This window comes from Polypterus senegalus, chromosome 1 (genome assembly GCF_016835505.1).
Source record: "Polypterus senegalus isolate Bchr_013 chromosome 1, ASM1683550v1, whole genome shotgun sequence".
NCBI lineage: Eukaryota > Metazoa > Chordata > Cladistia > Polypteriformes > Polypteridae > Polypterus > Polypterus senegalus.
This window is the reverse complement of record NC_053154.1, coordinates 172,213,208-172,227,731: the sequence shown is the minus strand read 5'-3', so window position 1 is coordinate 172,227,731 and position 14,524 is coordinate 172,213,208. Positions and strand designations below refer to the sequence as shown.

Genomic DNA, 14,524 nt, shown 5'->3' with positions numbered 1-14,524 from the left:
GCGAATACTTATGTACATGTGATATCTCAGTTTTTTTTTTTTAAATAAATTTGCAAAAACCTCAAGTAAACTTTTTTCACATTGTCATTATGGGGTGTTGTGTGTAGAATTCTGAGGAAAAAATGAATAAGGCTGTAACATAACAAAATGTGGAAAAAGTGATGTGCTGTTAATAGTTTCCGGATGCACTGTATCTGAAAGGATAAGCCTACCAAAATGGTAACCTACAGCATAAGCCTGACAATAAGGTACAGTAAGGGGAACTGAGGTGTAGAAATGGCACTGTCCTTCAGGTAAGAAATAAAATTGATGTTCTGACTCTCTGTGGTCATAAAAGATCCATAGGCATCCATCTTAAAGAGTAGAGTGTTTCTCAATGTCCTGGCCAAATTGTCCACCACGGCCTAGTCATTCTGGCCCCCTAATCATCCCTGTCTTTAATTGGCCGTCTTTCTCACCTCTTAACCACCTAACAGTTGGTAAGTTTACTGGTACTAAATGGCTGCCATTGCATCATTCAGGTGAATACTACACATTACCACTCATTTTGAAAAGCACTTTGAGTAGTGAGAAAAGCTCTATATGAATGGAAAGAATTATTAATTATCATTTTGGCGAATGGAAGTGGATTCTCATCACTGTATAAAATAGAAATACATTGGAGGATGAACTGTTATTTAATTTAATTTATTGATGCTTTCCATCAAAACAAAATACACAAGATTATCTCTTTATGAGCAAAGTGTGAGGCTTAGTAATTATCTAAATCCACAAGCAATAGATATCATGGCTTCAGGTGACTGACAAATAATTTAATTTGTTAAATGTGTTAGTGATGTGTTTGATAATGCCCTCATTAACAACCAATGGAGACATGCACAAAATGGATAAAGGTCAGTAGCAGAACAGAAAAAATAAAAAAAATAAAGATATGCAAAGAAGTGGTCAAGCAACAGACGCTAATGACATAATCCAAAGAGCTAATAAATGCTATAAGGCAAATTGCAGTAAAACACAGAAAAAGAAAATAAAAAAGGAGAAAAGACAATAAAAGTCAATAGTTTAAGAGGCAACAGAGTGACAGTCAAAGGGTGGTAGAGTAGACATTTTTAGTGGCCTTGCCTTGAATTATATCTGAGGGATTTCATTACTGCTTTACTTCGGGTACGCTTGCCTTGCAATGGTAATTATAGTGATTATTGCTGATGAGTGAAATTATGCTTCTAGTCTATCCAGATTCTTCAGTCTCCCAAATGTGGACAATTTTCTAGCTTTTACTGTACTTGAAAATATGATTTTTGCTGTTTTTCTTCCCTTTGTCTTTCAATGCTTCTTTGTCAGATCATTTGTCTTCCTGACCTTGACTTTATGCCTCCAACTGGCCTTCTTGCTCAGTCAAATCCAACTGTACAACTGTTATCCTTTATCAGCCCTTTTGTTGTGATTAGGCTTCATGCATACAGTATTGATCAGTACAGGCAGTCACTTGACAGTGACTCTTGACAGTGGGGAACACTAAACTTGCTCACAATTCAGTTTACTACAGTACACTTCACCTATTTTTACTATCCATATACTAAGGTATTATACTGTGTTAGCCATTATGAATGTATTGAGAAGTCAAGCAAAATTACACCTTTTATTGGCTAACTAAAAAGATTACAATATGCAAGCTTTCAAGGCAAGGTCCTTTCTTCAGGCAAGATAACAAAAGGTGTCATTTTGCTTGAATTCTCACTACTATCCATATGAAAGTTTAGTGCTGATTATACATTTGCTTTTCAATGTGGTAATTAAAATAAAGCACAGTTTCCATGTAAACTACTCAGTGAATCCAGATTACATTGCAAACTCATATAAGAAGAATGAGAGTTTCTTTAAGAAACTTACCTAACTGGCACTTTTTGCCAGTGTAGCCAGAAGGACAGGAGCATGTGTATGAGGGGTTACCGGTGATACAGTCATCAATACAGTGGCCTCCATTCATACAGGGCCGAAGATTTTGACAAACAGATGCTATGAGATAAAAATGTCAGAATTAATAATTAGGAACATCCTAATAGAAGCTCTATTTTTAGTAGTTGGATTAGCTTTTATTTTCACATTGATGCAGACTAATTATAATAAATATATATGTATACTGCATATACTATACATATAGTCAAATGTGTGAATGGGGGACAATTTCAGGAATTATTTGCTATTGGTAACTCCATTCAATATTCGGGGGTTGTCACAGTTGTCACATCCTCTCCCTTTTGTTGTCCTCAGAATATAAGTTCAACAGCACAATGACCTCAGGCATCACTTTTCATTTTTACCTCTGGGGGACCGTATAACACATTGCCACCACTGACTCACATCTGAAAAGACGTCATTCTGCAGCACTGTCTGCCATTCATTCATAGGTTTTCATTGTTTTCCTGCCTATTACACATGGTTCACCATATGGTGCCCCAACTCTTTATCTTTGTTGTTTCTTTACTTATAATATACAGTATACTAGCAGGGGTATCAGGTGGTACCCAGGGTGTAATAAAGTGTGGGTGTGGCCACCAAATAAATTCCTCATTGGGAAAAATTTTGGCCTCAAACTTATCGTGAGGCACAACTTTGCATACAAAAGATGCCTCCTAGGGCCACTTTCCTGTAGAATGATGAATCGGTGTAAAATTTAGCAGATATAAATTCAACTGTGCGGATTTGCATACTGGATAAGCACACAACCTCACTTAATATATTGGAGGTACATATTACGAGGGACGTTCAAAAAGTTTCTGCACTTTTTTTAACTCTATTTATTAAAAATTTCAAAAACAAATTACAACACTTTTCTGCATAGTCACCTTCCTTTGTGATGCAATTTTCCCAGCATTGTACCAACTTTTTAATGCCCAATTAGTACTCCTCCCGCCTTCACCGTTTCCAACAAAAATATAAAAGTGCGGAAACTTTTTGAATGTCCCCTGTATTTACAGTTTAGTGATCCATTCCTTTCCTGAACAGGAAGTAATAATAAGGGAAGGACACAGGGAGCATCTCTCAGATGGAGCACATATTTGTACACCCACAAGGCAAAATGGCAGCTGTAGTCTGGATGGGTGGCCCTGATGGGGCACTTGGGTGTTGCAAAAACGAGCTGTCAAAAGAACACTCCTTTGACCTGGTGAGGTTCCATCTGACCCGGAAGTGCTTCTTGATGGCAATAATGTTGCCCCAGATGTACTCCTAGGTCCGTACTAAAAAAGTACTTGCTCTGCCTTACTCATGTGAGTCATAGTCAGTTGTAAGAGTTGTGCAAATCTCACCTGAGAGGAGTAGAGGAAAAAGAGGAAAGGAAAGAACAACAATTAATAAATAAGAACTGTGAATGAAGAGCCTGTGAAAGGTATTTGTTGAAATAAAATTACTTTATTTAAAGCCAGGACAATGTTGGTTTAGTTATTTTAAGGTATTGGGGCTAAGTTGCGTGCCCTTGTGTCCACTATATATACAGGGCGGTCCAGATGTAATTATGCAGATCCAAAAGATCCAAATCATCTGGATGACTTTGATTTATGCAGGGACGATTCCAGTTCGGTGCAAAGAAGTTTCTTCATGCTGTCAGTTCGCACACTTCTCAATGGTCCGGGATTTTTCGGGTGATTTTCTATGTAATAAACTTAATAAGTTATAGCATAATGAAAATTGCATAATTAGACCTGGACCACCATTTATATTCGAGTAAAAAGTTTTGAACACCTCTAGCTAACATAACTTCCACATAACATGGTAACCATAAACCATGGCTTGTGAACCAAAGGGCATAAAATAACCTTTACAAAATGAGGGATTTGTTAACAATATGGAAATAAACAAACAGTTGTTCCAAAGAGTGAAAACAGGCAAAAGGGTATGCCTAAAGAGGCAATCCACAGTGAACAATGTCCCAATACACAGTCCTGAATCAAAATCCTTAAAACAAAAGCAAGAGATCAAAACATAACCAGAAATTTAATACAGTAACTAAAATACTCACAAATTCCAACTAACAACGAGATGCTTGACTGCTGGATTCTGCTTCTGGCTTGAATATAAAGCCAGAAGGAGGAGCCAGCAGCAAGGACATCAGGGTGACCCCGCCTCATGGAGAACCACCCACAAAGCACAAGAAACATATGCAAACTTAAATAGGCATGATTAACCAATAATAAATTGAATCAGCAAAAATAACATAATAATAAGAAAAATAATAATTTAAAATAAATAGAAACAATAATTAACATAAAACTCACAAGAATTTGAACTGTTTCATAACATATAATATATATATACGTTGTCAAGTATGTACACATAAGGGACATTTTCATGGCACTGCTATTTTATGTAATACCACCCCAAACTGACAGGATGCTGTCACTGACCAGAAGACATCTTCCTCTTCTTGCTCAAACCTCTGTCCTTATAAAAAAAAAACACAACCCACTGGAAGTCAGTATTTAGACTTGAACCTGCCCTTGAGATGGAAGGATCAATCGCTCACCCTAGATTCTTGCTTGAGGAAGCGCCAACATTTATGTACCCTGGTGTGCCATTTATTTTCTCTTTTTTTCTGACCATAATTAAACACAGTTTAACCACGTAGTACCCCAACCCTTTATACAACTAATTGACTTATCTTACAATGTGGATAAATTCTGTAACAAGCTTAATCCAGTTCAGGATTGTGGGAGAGTCAAGATCTATCTTGGGAGAAACAGCCAAACTAGGTGTAATGCAGAAAGGAATTCTGGACAGGGAACAAGTCCATCACAGGACACAATAACGTATGCAATGCTACCATTCCAATATGTGCAGTATAACAGAAATGGAATCAACCAAGCAGGCATTGTACAACATGTAAGAAGTATGCTCATTATTCCAATGTTCTTGTACCCTGTGATTGTCCCTGTTGTGTAATTTGATTATTAGATCCTGGTATCCTGCAACAAATGGAACCTGAAACAGCTATAGGTGTTACCTTAACTCTGACTGGTGTGCAACTCTTTCTTGAGGTCCTAACAATTTCTCCTCTTGACGATCCCTAATTTGAATTGTTTCTGTTTGAGAGAAAATTTTTGAAGAAATCATAATACACTATATACATTTTGAGATTAAGCAATGTCCATCTGTCCATCCATCCATTTTCTAACCTGTGTCAATCCAATTTAGAATTACCAGAATGGGAGCTTATTTTGGCAGTGCTAGGTTCAAAATCAGAACCAATACTCAACAAAATGGGCAACCCATTGCAGGGCACACCCATATACTCATTCATATGGGGTCTTATCTGAGTAATCAAATAATGTGCATGCCTTGGGATGTGGAAGGAAAACCTATGACAAGATGAAAAGAATGTGAACACTGCATACATGCAGCACCCATGTCAGAATTTGAACATCTCCAGGAGTTGTGGATGACAGTTGAAACATTTAATAAGACAGTGACTGCCTTTTACCTGAATCATTGCAGCCCCCCATTTGCACATGGGCATCATCAATACGAAACACCCAGCGTCCTGGCACTCCCACATTAGTTGTCTCTTCCACATCCACTATATCTTCTGTACGTGAGCCAGGAATGTTAAAATAGCGAGTCCCGTCTCCTGCGTTGAAACCTGCCTGGGAGAAGAGTAGGCAGCCTTTGGAGCATTTTCAAAAATATCTGAGCAATAGCCGCTGAAAGGAATGAGATTAATAATGAGGCAGCTTCCATCACTTTGTATTTAATTTTAGTTTCTCAGTTTGTTCAAATGATGTCCTAAATATCAACATTAACAATATTTTAAAAAAATGGTTACTTTCTTACAGGTTTTGACTGAACTCAGATAATGAGTTTTGTGACTTGTCAAATCCTACCTGGGCTGCTGTCCCTCCTAGTCCAGCAAAGTCACCTCCACTGCTCGTATGCATGCCTGTGGTCCAGGTGATGTGCTCATACTGGAAGATGGTGAAAGAGACATTGCCATTGGTGACAAGAACTGCTTGGAAAGTGTTCACCTGTGAAAGAATCACATGACATAGTGAGGGGCAGGGAGGCTGAAAAAAAGAAAGCGAGCCTGCCGCAGTGAGGTACGATACCAGAGCAATTGGAAGTTAGACAGCCACTTGAATGAGTTGAGTGGAGGGAGTTCCCTTCATAAGAAGCCACTTTTAGTTTCAGAGACTACAAGTTCATGGCCAGCCTTTCCATCAAAGGACATGGATATGGTAGAGACTGGAGTTATTTCTCGCTGCTGACAACCTGTAAATCACTTTGTTAAAGTCTGTCTAGTTCTTCTACTCAACCATTTTCTCAGGTTTGTGTTCCCCTTGTTTTGGGGAAAACCAAAGCCTCTCTAAACTTCTGGCAGCTGCAAGGCATTGCTCAAACCTGCGCTGGATACCCATCCATCATCTGGCACATTGGAACATTTTAGAAGTATCAATCCATCTAATAGAAATGTCTTTTTTCAAAGAGAGATAAACAAACTACCTAGAGAAAGCCCAAAAGGATCTGGAGAGAACCTGCCAACTCTACAAAGAGCCAACAGCACTAACCACTTTACTACTTCCATCCATCCATCCATTATCCTATCCGCTATATCCTAACTTCACAGGGGTCTGCTGGAGCCAATCCCAGCCAACACGGCGCAAGGCAGGAAACAAACCCTGGGCAGGGCGCCAGCCCACCGCACACTTTACTACTTACCACACTAAAATGATATATATCCATTCACTCAGTTCCTAAAGCGGCTTACGTCAAGTTCAACCCAAACTGCATCTTGCTAAATTTAATCCAAGACGCAAAAAGAAAACAAAATTCCATTGATACATTGATGATGGAGTCTTAAAGACAATTTAATTATAATCAATCAATCAATCATCAGTCAGTCCTAATTTTATATTGGACCTATCATATTACGCCATTGGCGGACAATTAATATTACAAACAAGAATATGACATTGAACACTACAGAAAGGCAAAGTGAATTGCAGCACTGGTAAAACTCTCAAAATATGAGAAAATGATGTGTGGATAATTTAAATATGAAAACTAAATTACTGTAAATACATAAAACTTTGTTTCTTTAATGGTTATATTAATAAAGTTTCAGATATTATATTCATATTAATTCAAATATCTTCAAATATCAAAATATTGAAAAATGACAGTGTGTTAACAATATTATGCATTCACTATAATTCTATATGTTAACACATAATACATTTTAGATATGGTTATCTGATTAATTGCAAAGGAAAGAAGTAGATAAAAGGAGACAAGCTTAATAAATTAAGCAAGCAAAGGAAAGATGATTATAGGGAGAACAACAAGTTACAGGGGAATGGCAATAGAAAGAAAATCCACAATTCCTTTGTGGCCTGCCTTTACAAGTCTTAGTCCTTGACTGTTTGGTAGAGTGGCATTATCTATTGACTGCCTCCCAATTAGCACAAAATGCTTCAAACTTATCTCACATCTCTCTGCCTCTTGTTCTCCCTCAAAATCCCAGCCTTTCTTCATTCTGTCAGTTAGCTTGTCTCTAAACGGCCTCCTGATTCACAGTTAACTAGGATATTGATATGAAGCAGCATTTTTTGTGTTTTATTTCTGCGCCCAGAATCACATTATGGGATCAAACCTTTCAGCTCAGAGATCATACTGGTGGTCCAAAGTGTTTGTCAGCTTTTGAACTCTATTCATTATTTAAAAAATAATTAGGAATAGCCCTTTCCTGCAACTCTCTCTGGCAGCACCCACAGAACTCAGCATGGGAGACAAATTCCACTGTGCCTTGTGGGTGCATATTGGACCAGGAAAGCTTCCCTCTAACATGTGTTGGGGGGGGGCCTGCAAACTGTGACTGTCCCTCCCCCTGCCCATCCATTATCCCAGCCTCCCAGCCAGGTAAGGAAACTGAGGGATGGTATGGCAGGGACAGACTGGCACAAAGATTATTTGAACCGAGGACTTGAGTTGTGGTCAGTTATGTCTGGGATTTGGGGTACAAGATGCCCTCTTCAGGCCACACCCATTTATGCCATATTAGCGGTAACAAATTCTGTTCCAGTCACACTGAGCACAAGGCAAGAATTACGTTAATTTTAAGACAGTACTAAAATCTGTGAATCATACCACAATAGTAAAAGTGAGATAATTGAAAAAATTTGCAATAACTGAAAAATAGATAGATAGATAGATAGATAGATAGATAGATAGATAGATAGATAGATAGATAGATAGATAGCACATTTTAAGTTGGTATTTGAAATATGAAATCCAGCCAACAGAGTCATGTCAGCAAACTACTGTGTTTTCTCTGCTTTCATGATCTGAAGTCAATAGTCTGTCTAATCTGCCCAACTTAATGTAGAAGGTAAACTGAACTACACAGAAAAAAGTCATGTTAAAATACATGTACAAGTGTACATCGAAAAGTCAATTTTGTGTCAGATCCTCATTGGAGAATTTGATCGTGCCTACTACATTGGCACATTTTGTCAGTAACCTACATGCTGCCTATTTTGTAGTCAAGGTATAAACATATGAAGAACGTCATTTTTTTCAGTCAACAAAATTTTGTAATTTGGTCAGAGGAGATCAGACTCAGAGGAGGTCAGAAGCAGAACGTTATCGTCAGATGAAAAAACTTATTTCAAAAAGAGTCTGGAAAGATTCAAAGTAAGCAGAAAAAGCAAGCCTCCCTAACCTGAACCATCCTAATGGTGTATTTTTTAAAATATTCCAAAATGCCTTAATAAGCAAATTAAAAGATTCTTGAGATTATGTAAAAATTGCTTGGACAGGTAGATAGAGTATATTACACAGTAATTTAAGATTTTATTGATCTTTTCTGGCTTTATTAAAATAAATTGCATTTAGTTTTTTTATTTATTGTTATACAGTACATACTGTATGGGAAGAACAAAATGATTACCGGAGAGAAGGAGCTACCTCCAAAGAATGTAACTCGGTACCAGGTCGCGATCAGTGCCCAGGTAGCAGTGAACATTGGGAATTCAGGGAAGTATTGGTGGATGTCATCAGCCGTCCTCTGAAGGATGGTAGGGTCCTTACTCTCGCGGTAAAACACCTCCCCTGCACGACGGTTATCCACATCTGCCCAGAAAGGTGCCACCACTCGTCTGTCTCCTGCGATTGGGAATGCCACAGGTGTAAACTGAGACACTTCTCGAAGAAATGACACAAGGCCATTGTTGTTCACCTGTTTCATGTAAACACACAACAAGCAATTCATTAGGCTTAACATTTAGAGGAGACAGAATCACCATGCCAGCTTTTGGCAGCTTGTGAACAGTGTACACAGTCAAACAAATGAGTTTAAAATGTTCTTGTGCAGGTGAAAACTTTTCATTGGAACATTGTCAAAAATTAACTTGCTTTAGAAAAGAGGTTCAAAAGTTCCCATTTGAAAGTTTAGCAGTGTTTTTACAAATGTATTCTGTTACATATTCACATTTTTTTGGAGTGAATGAGAAAGGCAATATGTAATGTAGGAAAGGGAGAGAATTTTAACTTGGTTAATTAGTTATTAGTTTTGTCTTTGGCAATGCCGTTAATTAATAAGAAAAATTTGGTAAGGCTCCCACTTTATTTTCCATACCTTTGTCTGCAGAAGGGGGTCTGCAGCCATTAGACTTATATCAAGGTAAATGAAGTGCACTCATTTTAAGAATCAGAATAATAGAATCTATACTAATAAAAGGCAAAGCCCTCACTCACTCACTCACTCATCACTAATTCTCCAACTTCCCGTGTAGGTAGAAGGCTGAAATTTGGCAGGCTCAATCCTTGCAGCTTACTTACAATTGTTAAGCAGGTTTCATTTCGAAATTCTACGTGTAACGGTCATAACGGTTGACAACGTTCGCCATGTTGAACTTTCTTATTTATGGCCCCATCTTCACGAAATTTGGTAGGTGGCTTCCCTGCACTAACCAAAACCGATGTATGCACTTATTTCAGTGGTATGATGCCACTGTCGGCCGCCATATTGAAGTTTCCAATGTCACTAATTCTCCAACTTCCCGTGTAGGTAGAAGGCTGAAATTTGGCAGGCTCATTCCTTACAGCTTACTTACAAAGGTTAAGCAGGTTTCATTTCGAAATTCTACGCATAACGGTCATAACGGTCGACAACGTATGCCATGTTGAACTTTCTTATTTATGGCCCCATCTTCACGAAATTTGGTAGGCGGCTTCCCTGCGCTAACCGAAACCAATGTACGTACTTATTTCGGTGGTATGATGCCACTATCGGCCGCCATATTGAACTTTTCAACGGTCTTTGTTACTTATGGGCCCATCTTCAAGAAATTTGGTACGCGGGTTCCCAACGCTAACTGAATCCTACTTACGTACATATATACGTTCATAGCCTGCAGCTCGGTCACCGTGTGAGGCGGCGTTAGATCCCCCATCCTAACGCCTCCCATGTTGTTGGCTGCCTGCCTATATAAAGCCGTCCGTCGCTCCAGTCTCTACATTCCCTTCCTTGCTTCGCCACGGGATTCACGTCTCCCTGCTGATAACTACAGCCTTTTTATTTAATCCACGGCTTCTCCGTTGTTTTATTATTCATTTATTACGATTATAGTTATTGTGTAGACTTACTTTACATTGCTCAGGTACACATTTCCTTTATCATTCCAACCGTACCCCCATTAACATGTCTACCGAGGTGATCACCATCGATCAAAGAACTGCCACTTACCGAGTGGTTTCCATAGCTGGAGATGGCACCTACCTTTTCCATTCTCTTTGTTACATATTGCATGGCCATATCAGGCTTACTCTTGATATCCGGAGGAACATTGTGTCTTATGTATTGAATGACTGGGACAGGTTCAAGGTGTGGACTGATGACGGTACAGGAGATAATTATACTACACAGGAGCACTATAAGAGTGAAATGCTTAAGCCATTCACCTATGGATCTGCATGTGAGTTGATGGCTGACGCTGAATTGTTCGGTTGTCGCTTTCAAGTGTACCGAAATGGCCAAATATTTTACACCTTTCGACAACCGCCAATGCCTCTTAAACATCTTAGATTCACAGGTGACAATTTGAGTAGTGGACACTTTGATGTTTTTGAATGTTTAAACTCTCAAATGCTGAATGTGAAGTTATCGATGAAACCGGTTGTATACTTACAACGCTTGATAGATGCTGAATGTCTCTTCAACACAATTCCTACAAATACTGTCGTAATTGAAACAAACCATGAAACTCAAACCGATTATGACAGCAGCAATCCAAACTGTGAGATATGAAACAAGATTACTGTTCACATGGTCAACTGTACGTTGCATGCTCAAGAGTAAGCTCAGCGCACAGCTTGGTCATATTACAACCGGAGGGCCGAATTCACAATGTGGTATACAAAGAGATCCTTAACAAATAATTATTGGTATATTTCCCTCAGTTTAAAAAGGTTTCATTTTCTTCTTAATAAAAATTTGAAGGCAGTACTTCGCCGCTGCGAAGCACGGGTATTTTGCGAGTTTATTGATAAATACAAGGATTATTCAAATATGATAACTGCATATATAGTGACATAGAAGACAACACACAACAAGACAGATGAGATAGACAAATATATAACACAAAACAGTCTGACTGTGTACAGTACTTGCTATTTAGAGTTTTTGGCATATAAAAACACTTTTATAATACCAAGCCTTTAAGAATGATGCTCAGTGCTATGTGGAGTTGTTGCAGTCATTGTTCTGGGTTCAAGTGGAGGACTTTTCTTGTGTTGGAGTGCAGTCTTTCTCTTTGTGATGTGGTCCTTTGCTGGAGGTGTGCTCTGCTTTTCTCAGGCTCTTTCCTGAGTCCTCTGCAACCTCTTCGAGAAAAGCATTACTCATTCTGGCACTAGAGTTTAGATTCTGAATTTCCTGTCTTAAAGTAATGGCTGCTTCTCAGTCTTCTCAGACTGGGCTCAGTCACTGGCACAGAGCTTAGCTTGGCACAAAGAGAAAAGATTGCTAGCTTTCAGTTCACCATTGAGAGAGCAGTTCATCAGATTTTTGATTTCAAAGAGCAAGCAGGTATCAGCAAGTGTTTTTGAGAGTACAGTTGAATACAGCTAGTTTTAAAGGAAGGTGTAACTTCTGTGTGATTGGATCAAGATTGCCTCCAATTACAGAACCAGGGCCTGCTCATAAATGTGTGATTTTGTTCATCAAAGTTGACACTCATTGAAGAGCTCTTTGTTTGAACTTAGGAGTCCATTTGGTACCTTAATGTCTGAAGGAATCTGCAGGGATGTCATTGGTCAAGAGCTGACCAATAATTTACGAGCCGTAGTTAAACCATTTTCCCCAAATTGTAGGTTGGGGTTGAAACTGGATTTCTGCATCCCCTGTTAAATCTGCTGCCTTAACAGGCCTTGTGTGCCTCTAAAAGCTTAAGACCTACTCTACCCATGTGGAATTTTTGACTTAGTGACTGATTCCTTGATACCATCTGCAGGAATTTCCATGCTAACATGTTTCCAATTTATAGAAGGTATGGGTTATGCAGCCTTAATCTAGAAGAAGATCTATCTAACATACAGGCAGTTAAACCATTATTGATACTGGTAAGAATGAAGGTGCTAATTTACAGATGTATGAAATAGCTTCATAAAAGGTAACACTAGTGACTGTAAAGGCTGCCAGAAAGGGGAAAATGAGTGGGCAGTAAGTCTCCAGCAAGGACTTGTAGTTGAGGTTGTGAACAGGAGGGCCTGTCTTAGGATCAGTTTTGGTGAGTCTCTCCTTAATGAAGTAGAGATATATATCAGTTATGTTTTACAGTTAAGAGATGTTGAGATGGAGTATATGCTTGTGATAGTCATGGCAGAAGTGGCCCGGCTACTTAGACACTGATTTACAGCTTCGGGTGTAATGATGTTTAGCAAATTCAATCAACCCTGACCATGTATGTTATTTTTAATATAGACTGAATAAGAAGAAGAATTTATTAATCACTCTGATCTGTAAACATAATTTTTATTTATCCATTTTTACACAAAAAAGTACTTAGCTTATTATAAAATCAAACATATTGACTGAAGTCTCAATATCAAGACTTACAAATGAAAGGCTGGGGCATATCTAGAAAATAAATGGAATTCTTACATTTGATGTTTACTTCAATCAAGAGATCAAATACTGGCTGTTGGTGAAAATAACTTTTAACATTTTAGTTGATCCTTAGAGCAAGGCCTGAAAAGCCTATAAAGCTGAAATATAACAACTTGGAGAACAAATAAAGCCAAGCCATCATCAACTAAACAAAAACTCTGAACTGACAAGAATTTTCACAGTCTCCTGTTAGTTGAATATATTGATCATCAGCATTAAGACAAGCTAGTGTCACACAAGAGGAAGCAATACGACTTGCAGTAAGAGAGCATTTCAAATTTAACAACTGCTGTTGCTCATTCTTGTTAACTAGAAATTGCCAGGGATGATTAATTACATATTTCTCTCCTGACATTCTATCACTGTCTCATATCCTGTATTGTGGCAGAAAGCACCACAAGTTTGACTCATTTTATCAGCCCCCAGAATAAGAAGAGGAGCACTGCAAAAACGTAAACACTAAATGAAACATTAGTTCTGGCTTCAAAGTTCAACCTGTCATCCCTCTGTTTGCACATTTCTTGTATTTCTTGTAGCTGCCTACGTTTTTCAATATTTGTGGGCAAGGTGAGCATTGTACTCCTGGTTGAATCTTACTGACTGTTAACACTTGGAGACATTAGAAATTCAGCCCCTCAAAACCTCTTATGACTTAATAAGAAAAAATCAAACCTGTCTGATTTTGATGTACTGAACCACAGTGAGTTGGATAGGCTCCTACAAATGCTATGACTGAGTCGATCTTTGTGTCTGTAGAAGAGACAGAAAGAGCTGCTGGATGCAAATGCTTACAACTCAATTAAAATTATGGAAGTGAAGGCTACAACTGAAAATCATGAACAAAAACTAATATAGTATGACACCAGCATTAGTGATTGTGTTTTATTTTCATTTATTTGCTGAAAGAGTTGTAATATGTGAAGAGATTGCCTACTTATATAAGCCCACTAAGCCAAAAGCATCACAAAAGAGGAGTGTACAAGAGATTAGAGGAATCACATATCAGTGTTTTTCTTTCTCAAATATGTCAGTCCAGAAAAAGATCCCTGAGCTTTAGTTGATTCTGACCCCCTGTGCATCTCTACCACCTTAGCAATGTTTTATTAATTTCTTGTAAAGAACTTCAAATTGTTTCAGACCATAAGTGAATGATGACTCATTTGGTGGAAAATTTTCTAATTCTGAAATAGATAATTCTTTTTCCTGTTCCTTGTGCTTTATTTTTACAAGCATAGTTCTGTCTCTATAGATAAAATAAAGGAATTCTCAGGGAACTAGGCCCCGTTTTGGATACAGTCAGGTAGAATGAATCACTTTGCTCTGAACAATGAGCCTAGAATTGGGAAACTCTTTTGTTTTCCATTGCTG

At 38.3% G+C, this 14,524-nt stretch overlaps 1 protein-coding gene across 2 annotated transcripts in view; it reads right to left on the bottom strand.

Moving 5' to 3' along the window:
- The window catches only part of sned1 (sushi, nidogen and EGF-like domains 1), a 188,680-nt gene that overhangs the window by 120,646 nt on the left and 53,510 nt on the right, over positions 1-14,524 (bottom strand). For both annotated transcript variants that reach the window (XM_039763063.1, XM_039763071.1), the window contains exons 2-5: positions 8,939-9,226; positions 5,877-6,017; positions 5,477-5,639; positions 1,891-2,016 (exon numbers count right to left, since the gene is read on the bottom strand). In XM_039763063.1, the coding sequence (XP_039618997.1) occupies positions 1,891-2,016; positions 5,477-5,639; positions 5,877-6,017; positions 8,939-9,226 (718 nt within the window). The remainder of the gene's footprint in view (positions 1-1,890; positions 2,017-5,476; positions 5,640-5,876; positions 6,018-8,938; positions 9,227-14,524) is intronic.